The sequence below is a fragment of the Leopardus geoffroyi genome, chromosome D4 (genome assembly GCF_018350155.1).
Source record: "Leopardus geoffroyi isolate Oge1 chromosome D4, O.geoffroyi_Oge1_pat1.0, whole genome shotgun sequence".
Lineage (NCBI taxonomy): Eukaryota > Metazoa > Chordata > Mammalia > Carnivora > Felidae > Leopardus > Leopardus geoffroyi.
In genome coordinates this window covers 1,279,557-1,298,947 of record NC_059342.1, presented here as the reverse complement: position 1 = coordinate 1,298,947, position 19,391 = coordinate 1,279,557, and the positions used below count along the sequence as shown (strand labels likewise).

The 19,391-nt window shown below is 42.0% G+C and overlaps 1 protein-coding gene across 11 annotated transcripts in view; it reads right to left on the bottom strand.

Moving 5' to 3' along the window:
• Nucleotides 1–352: 352 nt before the first annotated feature.
• Nucleotides 353–19,391, bottom strand: part of WNK2 (WNK lysine deficient protein kinase 2) — a 131,728-nt gene continuing 112,689 nt past the window's right edge. For 8 of the 11 annotated variants that reach the window (XM_045470136.1, XM_045470135.1, XM_045470137.1 and 5 more), the window contains 3 exons: nucleotides 3,215–3,320; nucleotides 1,745–1,836; nucleotides 353–552 (listed from right to left, as the gene is read on the bottom strand). In XM_045470136.1, coding sequence (XP_045326092.1) covers nucleotides 418–552; nucleotides 1,745–1,836; nucleotides 3,215–3,320 — 333 coding nt within the window. In that variant the 3' untranslated portion in view covers nucleotides 353–417. Of the gene's footprint in view, nucleotides 553–1,249; nucleotides 1,837–3,214; nucleotides 3,321–19,391 lie in introns of all 11 variants that reach the window. The other 3 variants (XM_045470141.1, XM_045470143.1, XR_006710484.1) reach the window with 2 other exon arrangements.

The window sequence follows — 19,391 nt, the reverse complement described above, 5'->3', positions numbered from 1 at the left end:
AATCTATGCAGCGGGAGGGCCGTCACCAGAGATGGGCACTGCTGCTCGGCCTCCCGGAGTCTGGCGCCACTCAGTGTGACGAGGAGGCTGCCTCTCTGCCAGGTGGTGGGGGGACCCTGTCACCTGTGTGGCCTGTCCTGCTGCTGTCCCAACCCAAGGACCCGGGGCTAACAGGTGCACCGTAAAGTGCCACGTAAACGCAGACGTTCACGACCACACCAGGAACCCCTCGGCCAAGGGTGTCCCCAGACCTTGTCTTGCCGTGCGGTCCTAGGAGATTCTCTAGCACCCCTCGCTCTCTCCCCATGTCTCCGGCCAGCGGACAGGAGAGAGCTTGAAAAACCAAAGTCCCTTTTCCCCCAAAATATTCTTTATTCTTGCATTACATTTGTGTTTCCAGTTGTGAATAAAAAATGCTTAGAAAGTGGTTACAAAACAGCGTGAACTGGACACGAGGCGCAGACTCGCCTTCTCCACGTGTGACGACACAGGGCCTGGCGTCGGGGTCGGGCTGGCCTGCCTGGGCTCAGTCGGGCTTCTCACTCTCAGAATCTAGAAAACAAAACCGCCACAGCTGATTACAGGCCCAACTCGGTCACACAAGGCCCTGGAACGTGGAACAGTGTTGCCAGCACAGACCTACTCCTTGGAGAGCCGGTGGCCCGTGACCCTCACATTGTGCAGGCCCCAGGCAGCCTCTGCCATCTGTCTGGCTTCTGCACGGGGTGACTGCCCAGGACCAGACAGGACTTCCCAGCACCTGCACATCTGCAGCGTCACACTCCTTGGGCACAGTGAGAGAAGCAGCAGCCCTGAGGTGCACTGCTTCTGAAAAGGGGGCTCCCCCTCCCTCCAAGAGCACGGGCATAAAGCCTGACCGCCTCTCAGCTGGCTGGGGCAAGAGACACCGCAAACCTTGAGTGTGTACAGGGCACGTGCAGCACAGAGCGCTGAGCATGATGCCATCAGAGGCGGGTTGGCTGCAAATAGCTGCTGAGCGCCACAAGGGGCCCCCAACAAACCTGCCCCGGTCCTACGAGCTTCACATCACCTCCCAAGCTTCGTATCCCCTCCCAAGCTTCACGTCACCTCCCAAGCCTACGAGCCCAATGCCGATCCGGGAGAAGGTACAGAGGAGCCCACCCCCCGCCCCCGGTTCTGTCCACGGGGTGAGTCGTGCCAACTTGGCTTTGTGCAACTTTAGCCAACACGGACAGGGGTCAGGTACCACTTAGTTGATAAGACTCACATCCTCCATGGGGTGCAGCCCACTGCATGTCTACATGCAGTTCAAGTCCAGAGTAGTTGAAAGCCGAGCAAACAGGCCTGGAGGCAGCAAAGCTGGGTCCTCAGGTCCCAGGTCCCACCTGGTGAGCACCCTGTGCAGAAGACGGGGGTCCTGCCTAACATCCCACTCTTGCCCCCTGGCCCAGCTCAACATCCATCACATGTGGCTCCTGCTGGGAACACAGCACCCACCGTTCAATCCCCAGGCCCCCTCACTGCCACCCCAACCTCCTAGGCCAGGTGTCCGTGGCAAGGGTGGAGCTGAGTGTTAAGCTGCACCCAGAAGAGCCTAGGATGCTGGCCGGTTTAGCTTTTATGTGGGCAGAGAGTAAGGAAAAGATGTTGTTCCACACTGTTTTCAAGCAAAAATGTTTATTTTCCTCCTTCATATATACAATCTCTTGGGGATTCCGTGCCACTGACCATCCACGTACAAGGCCAGGACCCCAAATCTCACCTCTGGTGCAGCAGTGGAGAGGGGGGTGCATAGGAGAAAGGCAGCTTCCACCACCCCCGGGACCCAGGCGCACGAGATTCTCCACCAAGGGACTGAGGGGCACATTACAGAGAACAGAAATCTCTTACTACAGCATCGCGCCCTGCGTAATCACCTAAGAAACTCAATTCTAACCGAATTGATGGAATAACACATTTAAAATAATTTAGCCAGGTCTAGTGAGGTCCCAGAGTACAGCAGAACTATATAGTTTTCACAGCTAGGCAGCCCAAGGCAGCTGCCTTCTGATAGGAAGTGGAAAAGATCTTGGCCATGAGGAGTGGGGACTTCAGCTCCCACGGGGGGCTATTTGGTGCCCATCTGGGAGGAGTCTCACCGAAATCTCCAGAAGGGGAGTACTCACGCCACAGGCAGGGCAACCTGTGTGCACACAGCAGAATGAGACCCAGGCCTCGCTGGAAACGATGGAAAAGGAAGAACAGCTGGCAGGAGGGTCAGCAGGAACCCAGAGCTGAGGGGGCGACGGGGCCTCTGCAGGGTGGATGCCCTGCCTGTACCCCACAGGCTTTGAGTCAAGAGGGTGTGGCTGCTCATCTAGCACTTTCCAGCAGGCTATGCACAGCCAAAAGCGGCTGCTGCTGTTTCTTACTAAGAGACCTACTGCTGCCAGCAACACTCTGTTCCAGTAACCACATGTCCCTGGGCAGCCTGTCGGCAGCATGCAGAGCCCTGCAGCTGGCGGGCGGGGGTGAGGATAGGGGTGTCCATCTGTCTGTGATCTGTGACCACAGAAGCCCAGAGAGGCCTCATTTACAACAGAAGTCAGGTTTTAGTTTCAGATTTATAAACCATTATCTCTGCGATTTAAAATGGGAAATAACAATATCAATGCACAAGCCAATTATAAAAATGAAAGACACCTTTTCCAACGTACGGTTTTTTTTAAACATTTCTTTCCATCAGGGAACAGAAAAGCTGGAATTCAAGGCACTGTACTTCTGCAGGGAGATTACAATGTTCTAACCATCAGTTCAAGTACAGGAAGTGGGTGTGAAGGCTGCAAGTGTAAACCATGGGAACAGAAGAAGGAACAGGGTCTGCGGCAGTAAAGGAAGCAAGCGTTGCTGCCCACACACTGGCCCCTCACCAGGCACCCATGGGCAGGCGGGGCAGAGGCCAAGCCATAAGCTGGCTCCTCCGGACTGTTCAGTTCAGCGCATTCCAGCGGCCAAGCGGGAAGAGAGAGCTATGTGATTCGCAGTCTGGGACCAGGCGCGCTGACCACAGGTGGCCGCAAGAACACGGGAAGTGCAGGCATGCCTGCTGCACCCAAGCCTAGCCCCCTGGCGGGTCTCTGGCTGCCCACCTGGGCTGCCCAGGGCCCCCAGGACACTGGAGCTGGGAGCAGGATTCCGTAGTGGCCCAGAGGCTGCGCACAGGGCGGGGCTGGTAGGCCAGAAAGGGCAGTACCTGGCATGGGCAGGCCTGGGGTGGTTCCAGGAATGGCCGCGGTGGATAGAGGGCTGGGCGCTGGGGCCAGACATGGTGTCCCCACTGCTGCTCGAGAGGCGTTCATCTACAAGACAAGAAGAGGAAGGTATGTGTGGCTGCCAACAGCTGCCCCTCCCAGGGGTCCCCACAGATTCTCTATCCTCGGCAGAGAGTAGTCTCCAGGACCTGCCATCGGATGCCTTCTAATGGCTGATATCAGAGAGCATGCGGCCAGGAAGCAGCCAGTGCCCTCTCTTGCTTCTTAAGCTGCAGCCTGGCCACCCCTATGCCCCAGCTGTCCTCGCAGAGCAGACCCCGTGGGGCCTGAGTCCCGAGGATGCAGTGGTGAGTGACTGCACATCCTACCCAAGGGCCTCCTGTTTGGTCAGGACCTTTATGTAAAGACCACAGCCTGGGAGCCTGTGGCAGGGCAGGCCCTCCACACCCCAGAGGAGAAGCAGCATGAGGATGAGAAAGCGGAGACGGTTGGTGAGATCAGCATGGCCAGGATACAGAAAACAGGCCACAAAGAGATTACAGCCTAACTTCAACTCTCAAGGTGCAGGCAGATCTAATAAAGCAACCAAAGAAAGACAGCACAGCCAAATGGAGCCGGCCCCAGAAATGCAAGGCTGCTGTCCTGGCGGGTGTCACTGCCCCTTGACCCCAATCACACACCGAGGGAGGACCCCGTCTGATGCTCTCCACGGATGCAGGGAGAGTGGCTGAGAAGTTCCATACTCTTTCATGGAAAACGAGGCAACCAAGGCTGGAGGCTGCCTCCTCCATTTGTGAGGACCTCTGTGGAATCTGCAGTCAAACCTCCACTGCTTTGAAATGCTAGAAGCACTTCCCCCGCAGCTCGCTCTCCTCCCAGTCCGCACTGTGTGGGAAGTCCCAGCCAAGGCAAGAAAAGGAATAGAGTCATAGACTGGAAAACAAATGAAACCATCCTCATTTGCAGAGGAAGGACTGTGTTTGGAGAAAACCAAAAGCCTGCACAAACTGATTTCTAGAACTAACAAGCAAATGTAACAAGATGGCAGGATACAAGGTACAGAATTCTATATACTAGCAACGAACAACTGGGTAGTGAAATTTAAGAATACAATTTCCATTCACATTCCAAAACATCAGTTACCCAGGAATACATTTCACAAAAGATGAAAGATGTGTAACACCTACAAAACTTTGCTGAGAGAAAATTAAAAAGACGCAATGACACAGATGCCATGTTCATAGGAATACTTAGGACTGTTAATATGTCAGATTTCACCCAGTTGATCAACAGACTCCATTAAATCTCAATCAAAATCCCAGCAAGCTATTTTATAGAAATAGGCTGCTTCTAAAATGTGTATGAAAGTATTAAGGACCTAGAGAAATCAAATTCTTAAAGACTGATGCTGGAGGTTGTATTGTACTAGATATTAAACTTACCATAAAGCCGCAGTACTTAAGTATACTCTCATAAGGATGAAAGAATTGCTCAGTGGGACAAACCCGTGAGTTCAGAAGTGAATCTACACATACACAACCACCTGACCAACATCTGTACGATTCAGTGTGGAAAGGAAGGTGCTACAACAACCAGATATGCACAAAAGGAAAAAACAAAAGACTTGATCCCAACATTAAACCATACACAAAAGTTCATTTGAAGTGGCTTACAGGCCTCAATGCAGCAGCTAAAACTATGAAGGTTCTAGAAAAAAAGACAGGAACATAAGAGAATATCGGGATTTGAAAGAGGCAAAGATTCCTTATATACACACAAAAAATTAAATCATTGTATAAACTGGACCACAACAATATTGAAACTTTTGCCATTTCATGTTCACCATTAAAACAGTGAAAAAACAAGCCACAGACTGGTATAATGTAGCCATAGTATATAATGAACTCACTATTTAATAATCAAGAGATAATTCAACTTTTCAAAAGTAAAGATCACTGACCAGGCACTTTACAAAAGATGGCCAGTAAGAATATGAAAAGGAGCTCAAAAGCAAATGAAAACAATATAAGAAACCAACTGCTAGGCCTCTGATTCTTTTTACAGGTAAATTTTCAAATAAAACATTCCACACACCTTAAAAAGCCAAAAGACAAAGCAATATAAAGGAAAACTATGTAAAACAGAACTGTAAAATACTATTTGAAAGACAAGATTGAGAATTTTGGCAGAAAGCTGAAAACTTATACAAAAGAATACAGCAGACTTCCAGGAAAATGTTGGCAGTAGGAGGATCCTAAGCTCACTTCATCCCAGGATACACCGAGATAACATCCACATGGGTGTAAGTAACCCAGAAAGTGACCCAAAGACTGGCAGAACAGACTGTCCACAGCAAAATACAGAGAAGAGGTCACACTGAAGCAGCTAGTAAGGGTGGAGACATGGTCAAGATCCAGACAGACTCTCAGGACTTTCTGCAGGAGGGAGGGATGCCTCAGGCCTACAGAGGGGAGAGAAACAGACCCTCACCCCAGGCACAGAGAACCCACATGAAAGTCAGAGGGGCAGAATTACACCAGTCCTTCAAATCAGCAGGGCAGCACACCCGGGACTACAAAAATTGGCCAGCTCAGCTGTGGGAAAAACCTGGAGGGTCAGGGGAAACTGACCCCTACTCTTAGCACAACAAATAGCCCTCCTGAGATATAGCATAAAAGCAGTGGTCTGAAAAACGCCTGAGTTCTAGATTTACTTTCTAATCTCAGAGTATGTGCTGGAGGGGCAGGGACGTTTGGAAGACTTTTCCAAAAACAAAAGAGCTGGCGGGTGCCATTTCCTCCCCAACCCGCAGCCTAGATACAGACACCCATGGAAACCAGTGCAGCACGAACACTCCACCTAGGTTGCTAAATAGCATGCTCCACCCCTGCACTCTTCTGCAGATACCTACCTCTGACTGGACCACCTTCCACGCCTCTGATTCCCTCCTACAGCTGATCTGCACAAACCTTGCTAACACCACACACCCCACCCCACCCCACCCTCGTCCCCATGTTCTCCCACAGACCTGCCCCTCCAGTACACACTTGACCGGAGCTGATCATAGCAGTGCTACGAGTCTGGCAGTGTGCAGGCAGACCTGATGGGCCAGCACCACTCCCAAGTAACTCCTGCCAAGGGAGAAAGGATGATCACCACATATAGCAGTCCCAACTGTGGTCCCAGCTATGGGCGGACATCTGGTCTGACTGCAGTCCCTCTCACCAACAAAAGCTTCCCAGGGAACAACACAGGGAAAGCACTCTGCAGTTCGGTGCTACTACATTTCTGGCAAATGCCTGGTGTGATGCATTTCAAGCCCAAGGCTGCCCTGGACTGGCCCACTAACAATACAGTGACCACACTCTGCCCACAACAGGCAAAGAGCCACTGCAGACTACCAGTCTGAAGGAAAAAGCGGCTTAGCCACAACAGTGGGGTACACGCAGCACACACAGGAGACACCCCTGCAGCTCCAGGTTCTGGAGAACAGGGGACACTGCAGTACATGCCACTATAGGACCCTCTTCCTCATAAGGACCACTACCTTAAGCAGGAGATGTAGCTGACTTTCCTAACACATAGAAGCAGACACAGAGAGACAAAATGAGGAGACAAAGGAATATATCCCAAATGAAAGAAGAGGACAAAATTAGAAGACAGCTAATTGAAGTGGTTAAAAGTAATATGCCTGATAGAGAATGTAAAGTAATGATGAAAGAGGTACTCACTGGACTTGAGAAAAGAGTGGAGGACCTCAGTGAGACCCTCAACAAAAAGACAAACATAAAAAAGAACAGAGATGAAGAACTCAATCACTGAAATTAAAAATACACTAGAGTGATAAATAGTGGATTAGAGGAAACAGAACAGAGCAGCAGCCTAGAGGACAGAGGAATGAAAAGCAATCTGGCTGAAAAACTGGAGAGAGAAAAAGAATAATAAAAAATAAATATAGACTTAGGGAACTCAGCAAACCATCAAGTGCAGTAGTATTCACATTACAGGGATCTCAGAAGAAGAAAAGAGAAAAGGGGGCAGAAAAATCTTTCTATCTCAAGAAATAATCACTGAAAATGTCTCAAATCTGGGGAAGGAAAAAGAAATCCATATCCAGGAGGCACAGAGAGCCCCCAACAAAATCAACCCAAGTAGGTCTACACCAAGACACATAAAATTCAAATGGCAAAAAGTAGTGATAAAGAGAATTTTTAAAGCAGCAAAAAAAGAAAATGGTTACATACAAAGGAAACCCCATAAGGCTATCAGCTGGTTTTTCAACAGAAACTTTGAAGGCCAGAAGGGAATGGCATGCTGAAGGGGGAAAAAAAAAACATGCAGCCAAGAATACTTTACCCAGGAAGGCTATCATTCAGAACAGGAGAGATAATTTCCTAGACAAACTAAAGTCAAAAGAATTCATGACCACTAAACCATCACTTCACCCCATCCCATCCCTTCAACCATTTCTTCATCCTTAGAAATATTAAAGGGGACTCTTTGGGTGGAAAGGAAAAACCATAAGTAGGAGGAAGAAAAGTAGGAAACACAAAACCAGTAAACTTAAGTATATCTATAAAAGTCAGTCAAAGGATATATAAGAAGATGTAAAGTATACATACCTAAACGTGGGGGCAGGGGGGAGGGAAGGAGTAAAGAATCAGTTCACACTTAAGTGACCATCAACAATACAGACTGCTATATGCAGAAGATGTTATATATCAACTTAATGGTAACCACAAATCAGAAACCAGTAATAGATATGCAAAAAACAAAGAGAAGGGAATCCAAGTCTATCACTAAAGAAAGCCAGCAAACTGTGAGAAGAAGACAGCAAGAGAAGAAAGCAACAGAGAATAACTACAAAAACAACCATAAAACAAGAAACAAAATGGCAGTAAGTAGATACCTATCACTAATTACTTTGAATGTAAATGGACTAAACACTCCAATCAAAAGACATAAGGTGAAAGAATAGATAAAAATACAAGACCCATCTATATGCTGCCTACAAGGGACTCATTTCACACCTAAAGACACCTGCAGATTAAAAGTGAAGGGATGGAAAAGCATTATTGTGCAAATGCATGTCAAAAGAAAACCGGGGTAGCAATACTTCTATCCAACAAAATACACTTTAAAACAATGACAGTAACAAGAGACAAAGAAGGACATCATATACCCCTAAAGAGAGCAATCCAACAAGAAGCTATAACAATTATAAATATTTATGCACACAGCATGGGAGCACCCAAATACATAAAGCAGCTAATAACAGACATAAAGGAAGTAATCGATAGTAATACAATAATAGTACAGGACTTTAACACCCTACTAATAACATCAGTGAAGAGATCATCCAAAGAGAAAATAAACAAAGGAATCAGTGGCTTTGAATGGTATGTTGGACCAGATGGATCTAACAGATATATTCACAGTACACATTTTTACAAGTGCACATGGAACATTCTCCAGAATAGACTACATATTATGCCACAAAACAAGTCTCAACAAGTTCCGGAAGACTGAACTCATGCCATGCATCTATTCTGACTACAATGCTATGAAAGCAGAAATCCAGCAGCAGAGAAAAATCTGGAAAGAACACAAATACACAGACTAAATAGCATGCTACTAAACAATGAGTGGGTCAACCAAGAAATCAAAGAGGAAATTTAAAAAATACATGGAGACAAATGAAAACACAACAGTCCAAAATCTTTGGGATCCAGCAAAAGCTGTTCTAAGAGAGAAGTTTACAGCAATACAGGCCTACCTCAAGAAGCAAGAAAAATCTCAAACAACCTAACCTACATTGAAAGGAGCTGGCAAAAGAACAAACAAAAATTAAAACCAGTAGAAGGAAGGAAATAGTAAATATCAGAGCAGAAATAAATGAAACAAATTAAAAGAACTAAAAACAACAACAAAACAATAGATCAATAAAATCAGGAAGTGGACTCATCAAAAGAGAGGGGGGTGGGGAGGGAAAGTGGGAGAGGACTCAAGTAAAATCAGAAATGAAAGAGGAGAAATAACAACCAACACCACAGAAATAAAAGGATTATAAGAGAATACTGTGAAAAATTATATGACAACAAACTGGATAACCTAGAAGAAATGGATAAATTCCTAGAAAAATATAGGAAATTTGAACAGACTGATCACCAACAATGAAGTCATGTCAATAATCAAAAAACTCCCAACGAACAAAAGTCCAGGAACAGATGGCTTCACAGGTCAATTTAACCAAACATTTAAAGAAAAGTTAATACCTTGTTCTCAAAATTGTCCAAAAAATAGAAGAGGAAGGAAAACTTCTAAATTCATTCTACAAGGTCTCTACAAGCATTACCCTGATGCCAAAACCAGATAAAGACATCACAAACAAAGAGAACTACAGGACAATATCTCTTAACAACATGCAAAATCCTCATCAAATACTAGCAAAATGAGGGGCGCCTGGGTGGCGCAGTCGGTTAAGCGTCCGACTTCAGCCAGGTCACGATCTTGCAGGCCGTGAGTTCGAGCCCCGCGTCGGGCTCTGGGCTGATGGCTCAGAGCCTGGAGCCTGTTTCCGATTCTGTGTCTCCCTCTCTCTCTGCCCCTCCCCCGTTCATGCTCTGTTTCTCTCTGTCCCCCTCCCAAAAAAAATAAAACGTTGAAAAAAAAAATTAAAAAAAAAATACTAGCAAAATGAATCCAAGAATACATTAAAAAATTATGCACCACAATCAAGTGGGATTTATTCCTGGGTTGCAAGGGTGGTTCAGTATTCAGAAATCAATCAACATGATACATCACATCAACAAGAGATAGCATAAAAACCATATGATCATTTCAATAGATGCAGAAAAAGCATGATGAAACTCAACATCTATTCATGAAACAAACTCTCAACAAAGTGGGTTTAGAGCTAACATACCTCAAGATCATAAATGCCATATATGAAAAACCCACACCTAACATCATATTCAATGGGGAAAAACTGAGAACTTTTCCCTAAGATCAGGAATAAGACAAGGATGTCCACTCTCACCACTTTTATTCAACATAGTACTGGAGAGGTCCTAGCCACAGTAATCAGACACAAAAGATGACATGATAACACCACGGAAAACCCTAAAGATTTCACCAAAAAACTGAACTGATAAACTGTTTAAAGTCAAGTTGCAGGATACAAAACCAATATACACAAATCTGTTGCATTTCCAGACACTAATAAGAAGTAGCAAAAAGAGAAATTAAGAAAACACTCCCATTTAGAACTGCACCAAAGAGAGTGAAACACCTAGGGAAAAAAAACTAAACCAAGTAGGTGAAAGACCTGTACTCTGAGAACTATAAAATAGTGACAAAAGAAACTGAAGATGACACAAATGGAAAGATATTCTATGTTCATGGACTGGGAGAACAAGTATCATTAAAATGTTCATAGTACCCAAAGCAATCTGCACATTTAATGCAATCCTTATGAGAATACCAACAGCATTTTTCACAAAACTAGAACAAGTAATCCTATTGTATGGATTTGTATAGAACCACAAAAGACCCCAAATAGCCAAAGCCATCTTGAAAAAGAAGAACAAAACTGGCAGTAGCACAATTCCAGATTTCAAGATACACTACAAAGCTCTGGCAATCAAGACAGTATTGTACTGGCACAAAAGTATACACATAGGCCAATGGAACAGAAGAGAGAGCCCAGAAATAAACCCACGATTATATAATCAATTAATCTCTGACAAAGGTGGCAAGAATATGCAATGGGGAAAAAGACAATCTCTTCAGCAAGTGGTGTTGGGAATGCTGGACAGCTACATGCAAAAGAAAGAATCTGGAACACCTTCTCATATCATACACAAAAATCACTCGAAATGGATGAAAGACCTAAATATGAGACCTGAAACCATAAAAATCCTAGAAGAGAACATAGGCAGGAATGTCTCTGAGATTGGCTATAGCAACATTTTTCCAGATAATGTCTCCTGAGGCGAGGGAAACAAAAAGCAAGATAAACAATTGGTACTACATCAAAATAAAAAGCTTCCTGACAACAAAGGAAACAGTCAACATAACTAAAAGGCAACCTAGTAATGGGACAAGATATCTGCAAATGATATATCTGATAATGGGTTAGAATCCAAAATATAGGAAGAAGTTACACAACACCAAAAAAATAATCTAATTAAAAATAGGCAGAATACGCTAACAGACATTTCTCCAAAGAACACATACAGATGGCCAATAGACATATGAGAAGATGATGTTTAACATCACTAATCATTAGGAAGATGCAAATCAATGACATACCACCTCACACGTGTCAGAATGACTAAAATCAAAAACACAAGAAACAAGTGTTGGTGAGGATGTGGAGAAAAAGGAACCCTCATACAGTGTTGGTGGAAATACAAACTGGTGCAGCCACTATGGCAACAGTATGGAAATTCCTCAAAAAATTAAAAATCGAATTTCCCTACAATCCAGGAATTCCACTACTGGGTATTTACCCAAAGAATATGAAAACTAATTCAAAAATATATATGCACCCCTATGTTTATTGCAGCATCATTTAAAATAGACAAATTGTGGAAGCATCCCAAGTGTCCACTGATAGATGAATGGATAAAGACTAGGTGGTAGGGGCTCCTGGGTGGCTCAGTCGATTGAGCCTTGACTTCGGCTCAGGTCATGATCTCACAGTTCGTGAGTTCGAGCCCCATGTTGAGCTCTCTGCTGTCATTGCAGAGCCTTCTGATCCTCTCTGTCTCTCTCTTTCTCTGCCTCCCCTGTTTTCTCATTAAAAGAAACAACAACATTAAAAGAACAGCACATTAATTTTCACATTAAAAGAAACAACAACAACAACATGTAAGGGACCAAGGACAGAGTAATATGGACTGGAATATCAGCAGAATAAGAGGAGAGGAGAGTGGGTCAGCAGTATGGGAAGAGATAATGGCGGGAAAACATCCATATTTGATTGAGAAATGAAACTGTGGAGTCAAGGAGCCCTTTGAAGTCTAAGCAGAATAAAAATGTATATTCTTAGGCATCTCATAATAAATATTCTAATTAAATGAAATGTATTAGAAGCCAGAAGAAAAAGAATTATCTTCAAAGTAACAACAGACTGGCAGCTCACTTCCAAGAAAAACAGGAAAGCCACATAACAGCACAATGAAAATGTCACAACGCTCAGAAGATTGTTGCTAACCTAGAATCCTATACCCACTGAAAATATCCTTCAAGAATGACAATGACATTAAGACATTTTTAGACAAAAATGGAGACATAAGTCATTGGTACACATATATTAAAGGAAATCCTGATGGAAATAGATCCTAGAGGGAAGATTAGTGGCAAGAAAGAATGATGGGGCACTTGAGTGGCTCAGTCGGTTGAGTGTCCAATTTTGGCTCAGGTCATGATCTCACAGTTTGTGAGTTCAGGCCCTGCATTGGGCTCTCTCCTGTCAGCATAGAGCCTGCTTAGGATCCCCTGTCCCCCTCTCTGCACCTGCCCTGCTCATGCTCTTTCTCAAAAATAAACATTAAAAAAAATGAAAAAAACACAGTAAATATGCAGATATAAGTGAATATTGACTGTATAAAAAATGTATTGTGAGACCGAAAGTCTATATAGAATTGAAAGAAGTTAGGAGGACAGTAAAAGCTATTAAAGTGTTTTGTGGCCTTTCCATTGTCTGGGAAGTTGGTACAAGAAAATTAGACTGTGATAATTTAAGGATGTATGCTGAAGTACTTAGAATAATCATTAAATGAACAGGAAGAGAAAGTAAAATTTCCCAGCTAACTGTGGGAGGAAAAAAAGAGTAAGAAAATATATCTAAGAGAGAAAAAGGAACATGGAACAGATAGGACAAATAGAAGACATATAAGGGATTTAAGCTGAAACATACAGTTGGCCCTGAACACAGTTTTGAACTGTGCAGGTCTACTTACAATCAGAGTTTTTAGAGTGCACTACTGTAAATGTATTTTATTTCTCATTATTTTCTTAATATTTTTTCTCTAGCTTAGTTTATTATAAGACTATAGTATATAATACAACATAGAAAATATGTGTTAACTAACTGTTTATGTTATCAGTAAGGCTTCAACAGTAGGCTATCAGTAGCTAAGTTTTAGGGGGGGTGAAAAGTTATATGTAGACTTGACTGAGCAAGGTTGTCCACTCCCTTAACTCCTGAATTGTTCAAGAGTCTGTATATGCAATTAAATTAAATGTAAATGTAAATGTTCAAAGTTTTAAAACAATTATATGCTGTTTACAAGAGAAACATCTGAAACAAGGATATAGAAATAAAGTAAAGGATAGGAAACCATACCATGTAAGCAGTAACCCAACACAAGCTAGTGTACCTACAGCAACTTCAGACAAACTAGATTTAAAGGCAAAAATTAAAAAAAAAAATTAATTAAAAAAAAAAAAAGGGGGCGCCTGGGTGGCGCAGTCGGTTAAGCGTCTGACTTCAGCCAGGTCACCATCTCGCGGTCCGTGAGTTTGAGCCCCACGTCAGGCTCTGGGCTGACGGCTCAGAGCCTGGAGCCTGTTTCCGATTCTGTGTCTCCCTCTCTCTCTGCCCCTCCCCCGTTCATGCTCTGTCTCTCTCTGTCCCAAAAATAAAATAAACGTTGAAAAAAAAATTAATTAAAGGCAAAAATCGTAATAGAGGTACTTCATACTATTAAAAGTTCAACTCACAAGGAAGACAGTAAATCTAAATATGAACATACCTGATAACCTGCCCTCAAAATATATACAAAAGAACTGCAGTAAGAAATATACAAGTCCACACCATAGTGGGAAATTTTTTTCATTCCTCTTTCAATAACTGAAAGAATATTCAAAAACACACAAATCTCAGCAAGAATGACATAAGTAAAAGGAAGGAGTAGGCAGCTTCAAACTTCCATGCCTTCACAGAAATGGTGAAAAGACAACCAGAAACCATCAAAACTAACTTTATCAGAACTCCAGAAAACAGTTAAAGGTTTATGGCAATGAAATAGAAGTAAAAGACAAATCAAGAAAAAAGCAAATATTTAGAAGCTGGAAAGCACTGTGGTGTTTTTACTGGCCCCTGGCCCTCCCCGCTTCCTAGCTTTACAACTGCCTTGAAGAGGGCAGCCTGTGTTTCCAGTGTGGGAGCCTGGCCCTTGGTTCCAGAGGGAGCAGAGCTCTCACTCACAATTTATTGTGTATGTCTATTATGTCCTGTGTAAAGGCCACCTGAAGGACTGACACAAGATGCACATATCTGTCTGCATATATTTGGAATTCTCTAAGGGTAGAAAAGTGGCAGGTATTGCTCAAAAACATCGTAAGGCAACTTAAAAATCTGCAGTTGCTTGGGGCCAAAGATTACAAACAAGATACACATAGATTGCCTAAAAGCCTGAGTAGAAAAGCATGGGAGAGAGTTCCTTTGGGAAATGAGGGTACTGAAAAGTATGTGTGTGCTGGGGAATTTAGAGAGCCATGTGCATGTCCAAGGCAGAATACACACTCTCTCTCTCCCCCTCCCTCCCTCCCTCTCCCTCTCTCCCTCTCTCTCTGTCACACACACATTAGACTCAGAAAACTCTAAGCTCTCACCACTATTCAATGCAAGCAAAAGTGAAGGCATAGGCAAATTGTAAATGGCCTGGCTAAGCGTTCAAGGAGTCCTCCTAGCCCTGAGCCAATCTGTAAAGACTGGGAGAGGTGTTTAAGCTCCTGATATTCAAGCAAATCTCAAGCTAATATAACCTAACCCTTCAACAAACAAAACCAGCAAATACTGGAAAAGAGGAGAATCTAATTTTCAGAGTTATTAATTATAATATGCAAATGCCTAGTTTTCAACAAGAAATCATAGATCATACAGAGAAAGAGAAAAGTACAGCCCATTAAAAGGAAAAAATTAACAGAAATTGTCCTTGAGAAAGGCTAGACATTGGACTAAGGACTTTAAAGTGGATGTTTTAACTGCTCAAAGAGGGGTGCCTGGATGGCTCAGTCAGTTAAGCATCCGACTCTTTTTTTTTTTTTTTTCAACGTTTATTTATTTTTGGGACAGAGAGAGACAGAGCATGAATGGGGAAGGGGCAGAGAGAGAGGGAGACACAGAATCGGAAACAGGCTCCAGGCTCTGAGCCATCAGCCCAGAGCCCGACGCGGGGCTCGAACTCACAGACCGCGAGATCGTGACCCGGCTGAAGTCGGACGCTTAACCGACTGCGCCACCCAGGCGCCCCGTAGCATCCGACTCTTTTAAATATTTATTTTATTTTATTTTTTATTTTTTAAAATTTATATCCAAATTAGTTAGCATATAGTGCAACAATGATTTCAGGGGTAGATTCCTTAGTGCCCCTTACCCATTTAGCCCATCCCCCCTCCCACAAACCCTCCAGTAACCCTCAGTTTGTTCTCCATATTTATGAGTCTCTTCTGTTTTATCCGCCTCCCTATTTTTATATTATTTTTTTGTTTCCCTTCCCTTCTGTTCATCTGTCTCTTAAAGTCCTCATATGAGTGAAGTCATTTTGTCTTTCTCTGACTAATTTCACTTAGCATAATACCCTCCAGTTCCATCCACGTAGTTGCAAATGGCAAGATTTCATTCTTTTTGATTGCCAAGTAATACTCCATTGTATATATATATACCACATTTTCTTTATCCATTCATCCATCGATGGACATTTGGGCTCTTTCCATAACTTTGGCTATTGTTGATAGTGCTGCTATAAACATGGGCGTGCATGTGTCCCTTCGAAACAACACACCTGTAACCCGTGGATAAATGCCTAGTAGTGCAATTGCTGGGTCGTAGGGTAGTTCTATTTTTAGCTTTTTGAGGAGCCTCCATACTGTTTTCCAGAGTGGCTACACCAGCTTGCATTCCCAAAGCATCCGACTCTTGATTTCAGCTCAGGTCACGATCTCATGGTTCAGGAGTTCAAGCCCCCACATTGGTCTCTGCACTGACACTGCAGAGCCTGCTTGGGACTCTCTCTCTCTGCCTCTCCCCTGCTTGCGCTGTCTCTTTCTCTCAAAATAAATAAGCAAACTTAAAAATATGCTGAAAGATCTAAAGGAAACCATGGACAAACTGAAATGAGGAAAATCAGGCAGAACATTATGAGAATATCAATAAAAAGACAAATTATAAAAGGAACCAAATAGACATATCAGAACTGAAAAATATAAGAAAATTAAAAATCCACTAGAGGGGCTCAATAGCAGATTTGAGTAGCAAATAAAGAATCAGCAAACTTGAGATCATTGAGCAAACAGCAAACATTGAGATCAAGTTGGAATTACCCAGTAAGAGGAACAGAAAGAAAAAGGAATGAACAAACATATACAGAGCCTGAAGGATCTGTGTGATACTGTTAAGCTAGCCAATGTATACATTATGGGAGTCTCAAGAGGAGAGAGAGAGGGCAGGAAAAAAAAATACCTGAAGTTCAGAAAAACAAGACTTTCAGCCAAGAATTCTATATCCAACAGAATGATTCTCCAAGAATGAAGGAGAAACTAAGACTCCTGGGTAAACAAAATCTAAGAGAAGTTGTTACTAAAAAGTCTGCCTAACCAGAAATGCTAAAGTGAGAGAGAATAATACACAGCAATTTGAAGCCATTATAAAGAAATAAATTAGGTAACTACATAAATATACTATACTTGTGGTTTTAATTCCTTTTTTCCCTATGTGATTTAAAAAGCAAATACACTATACAGAAATAATAAATCTACATTATTGGGCACACACGTATTGGGCACACAGTGGGGGAAAAATACAAAGAGGAAGAGATGGAGATGTATAGGAGCAGAGTGTTTATATATTATTGAAACAAAGTATTATTCAAACTAGGACATTGTAAGTTTAAGGTGTTAACTGTAATCCCTGTGAGAACCAATTAGAAAACAACTAAAATATATGCCCAAAAAAGTAAAGAGGAAGGGAATAAAAGTTACACAATACAAAAGAACCAACTAAATTTTTTAAAGGCAATAATGGGAGGATTGAGAAATAAAAGCCTGTAAGACATACAGAAAACAAATAGTTAAATGTCATAATTCCTTATTCATAATTACTTTAAATGTAAATGTATTAAATTTTCCAATTAAGGGGTGCCTGGCTTTTTCAGTCAGTTAAGCTTCTGACTCTTGGTTTCAGCTCAGGTCATGATCTCACAGTTTATGTGTTTGAGCCCTGCATTAAGCTCCGCACTGTCAAGTGCCGAGCCTGCTTTGGATTCTCTCTCTCCCTATCTCTCTGTCCCTCCCCCTACTTGTGCTTCTCTCTCAAAATAAGTAAATAGACTTAAAATTTTTCCAATTAATAAGCAGAGATTAGCAGAATAGTTAAAAATGCATGGTCAATCTATTTGCTATCTACCAGAGACTCACTTTAGATACAAAGACACAAAGAAGTTGCAAGCAAAAGGATGGAAAAAGAGAGCTGGGGTGGGTACTTTACTGCCAGGCAAAACTTATTTTAAGTCAAAAAAGGTTATGTAAAAAGACAAAGATCATATATTGATAAAAGTTTTGATCCATCAAGATGTAATAATTACAAATATATATTTATCTAAAAACACACCCCAAATTATATGATGCAAATGTAGAACTGAAAGGAGAAACAAGACAGTTCTACACTAGCCATTGTAGACTTTAATACTCCATTTCTAATAAAGAACAACAGGACAGATCACTAAGAACAGACCTAAGGAAGCTCCCATAAGCCAATTAGCACTAACAAAACTATCCAACAAGAGTAGAATTCCTTTTCTTTAGGTGTATGTAAAAGATCCCCAGAATAGGCCTCATGTTAGGCCACAAAACAAGTCTTAATAAATAAAATAAACACAAAATATACAAATACAGTACAAACCTGAAAAGATCCGAATCATACAAAGTATCTTTTCTAACACAATGAATAAAATTAGAAATCAATAACAACAAAATTACTAGAAAACTGGCATATATGCAGAAACGAAACACATACTTAACCAAAGGATCAAAGACATAATCACAAGGGAAATGAGAAAATAACTGAGACAAATGAAAACAGAACACATAAAAATTTATGAGATAAAGCAAAAGAAGTTCTCAGAAGGAAATTTATAGCTATAAATGCCTACATTAAAATTTTTAAATCAATAACTGTATACCATATAAAAGAGAACAGGAGGTCATAAAGAAAAATTAAAGCAAATGAATTAAAAATGAAACCAAAAGTTGGTTCTTAGAAAAGATTAACAAACTGACGAAGTTTTAGCTACCAAACTAAATATTTACATGAAATATAAAAATCCCTAGAAACACAGAAACTACCAAAGCTGACTCAAGAAGAAACAGAAAACTGAACTAGACATGTAACAAGTAATGAGATTGAATTAGTAACCAAAAACCTCAACAAAGAGAAGCCAAACTTTTAAAGAAGAATTAACAGCAATCTTTCTCAAACTCTTCCAAAAGCTGAATAGGAATAAACTTATTTTTTGTGACCAGCATTATCTTGACACTAAGGCCAGATAAATACATCACAAGAAAATTATGGACTGATACCCCAATGAATATTGATGCAAAAATCCTCAATAAAACATTAGCAAACTTAATTCAGTAGCACAATAGGAGTATATACACCATGACCAGGTGGGATTTATCCTAGGAATTAATGCAATGGTGGTTTAACATAAAAATCCATGTAATACATCATTAACAAGATGAAGGATAAAGAAACCTACAATCCTCTCAATTAATGCAGAAAAAGTATTTGACAAAATCCAACTCTCTTTCATGATAAAGGCACTCAACAAACTATGAACAGAATAGAACTCCCTCAATACGATAAAGACCACATATGAAAACCCACAGCTAACATTATATACTCATATACTTAATGGTGAAAGTCTGAAAGCTTTTCCTCCAAAGTCAAGAACAAGAAAAGGATACCTGTTTTTTCCACTTCTGTTCAATATAATATTAAAAACTGTAGCCAGAGATATTAGGCAAGGAAAAAAAAGGCATCCAAACTGGAAAGGAAGAAGTAAAATGATCCTTGTTCAGAGATGACATAATCTTATAAGTAGATAACCCTAAAGAACACACACGTACAAAACTAATCCATGAATTCAG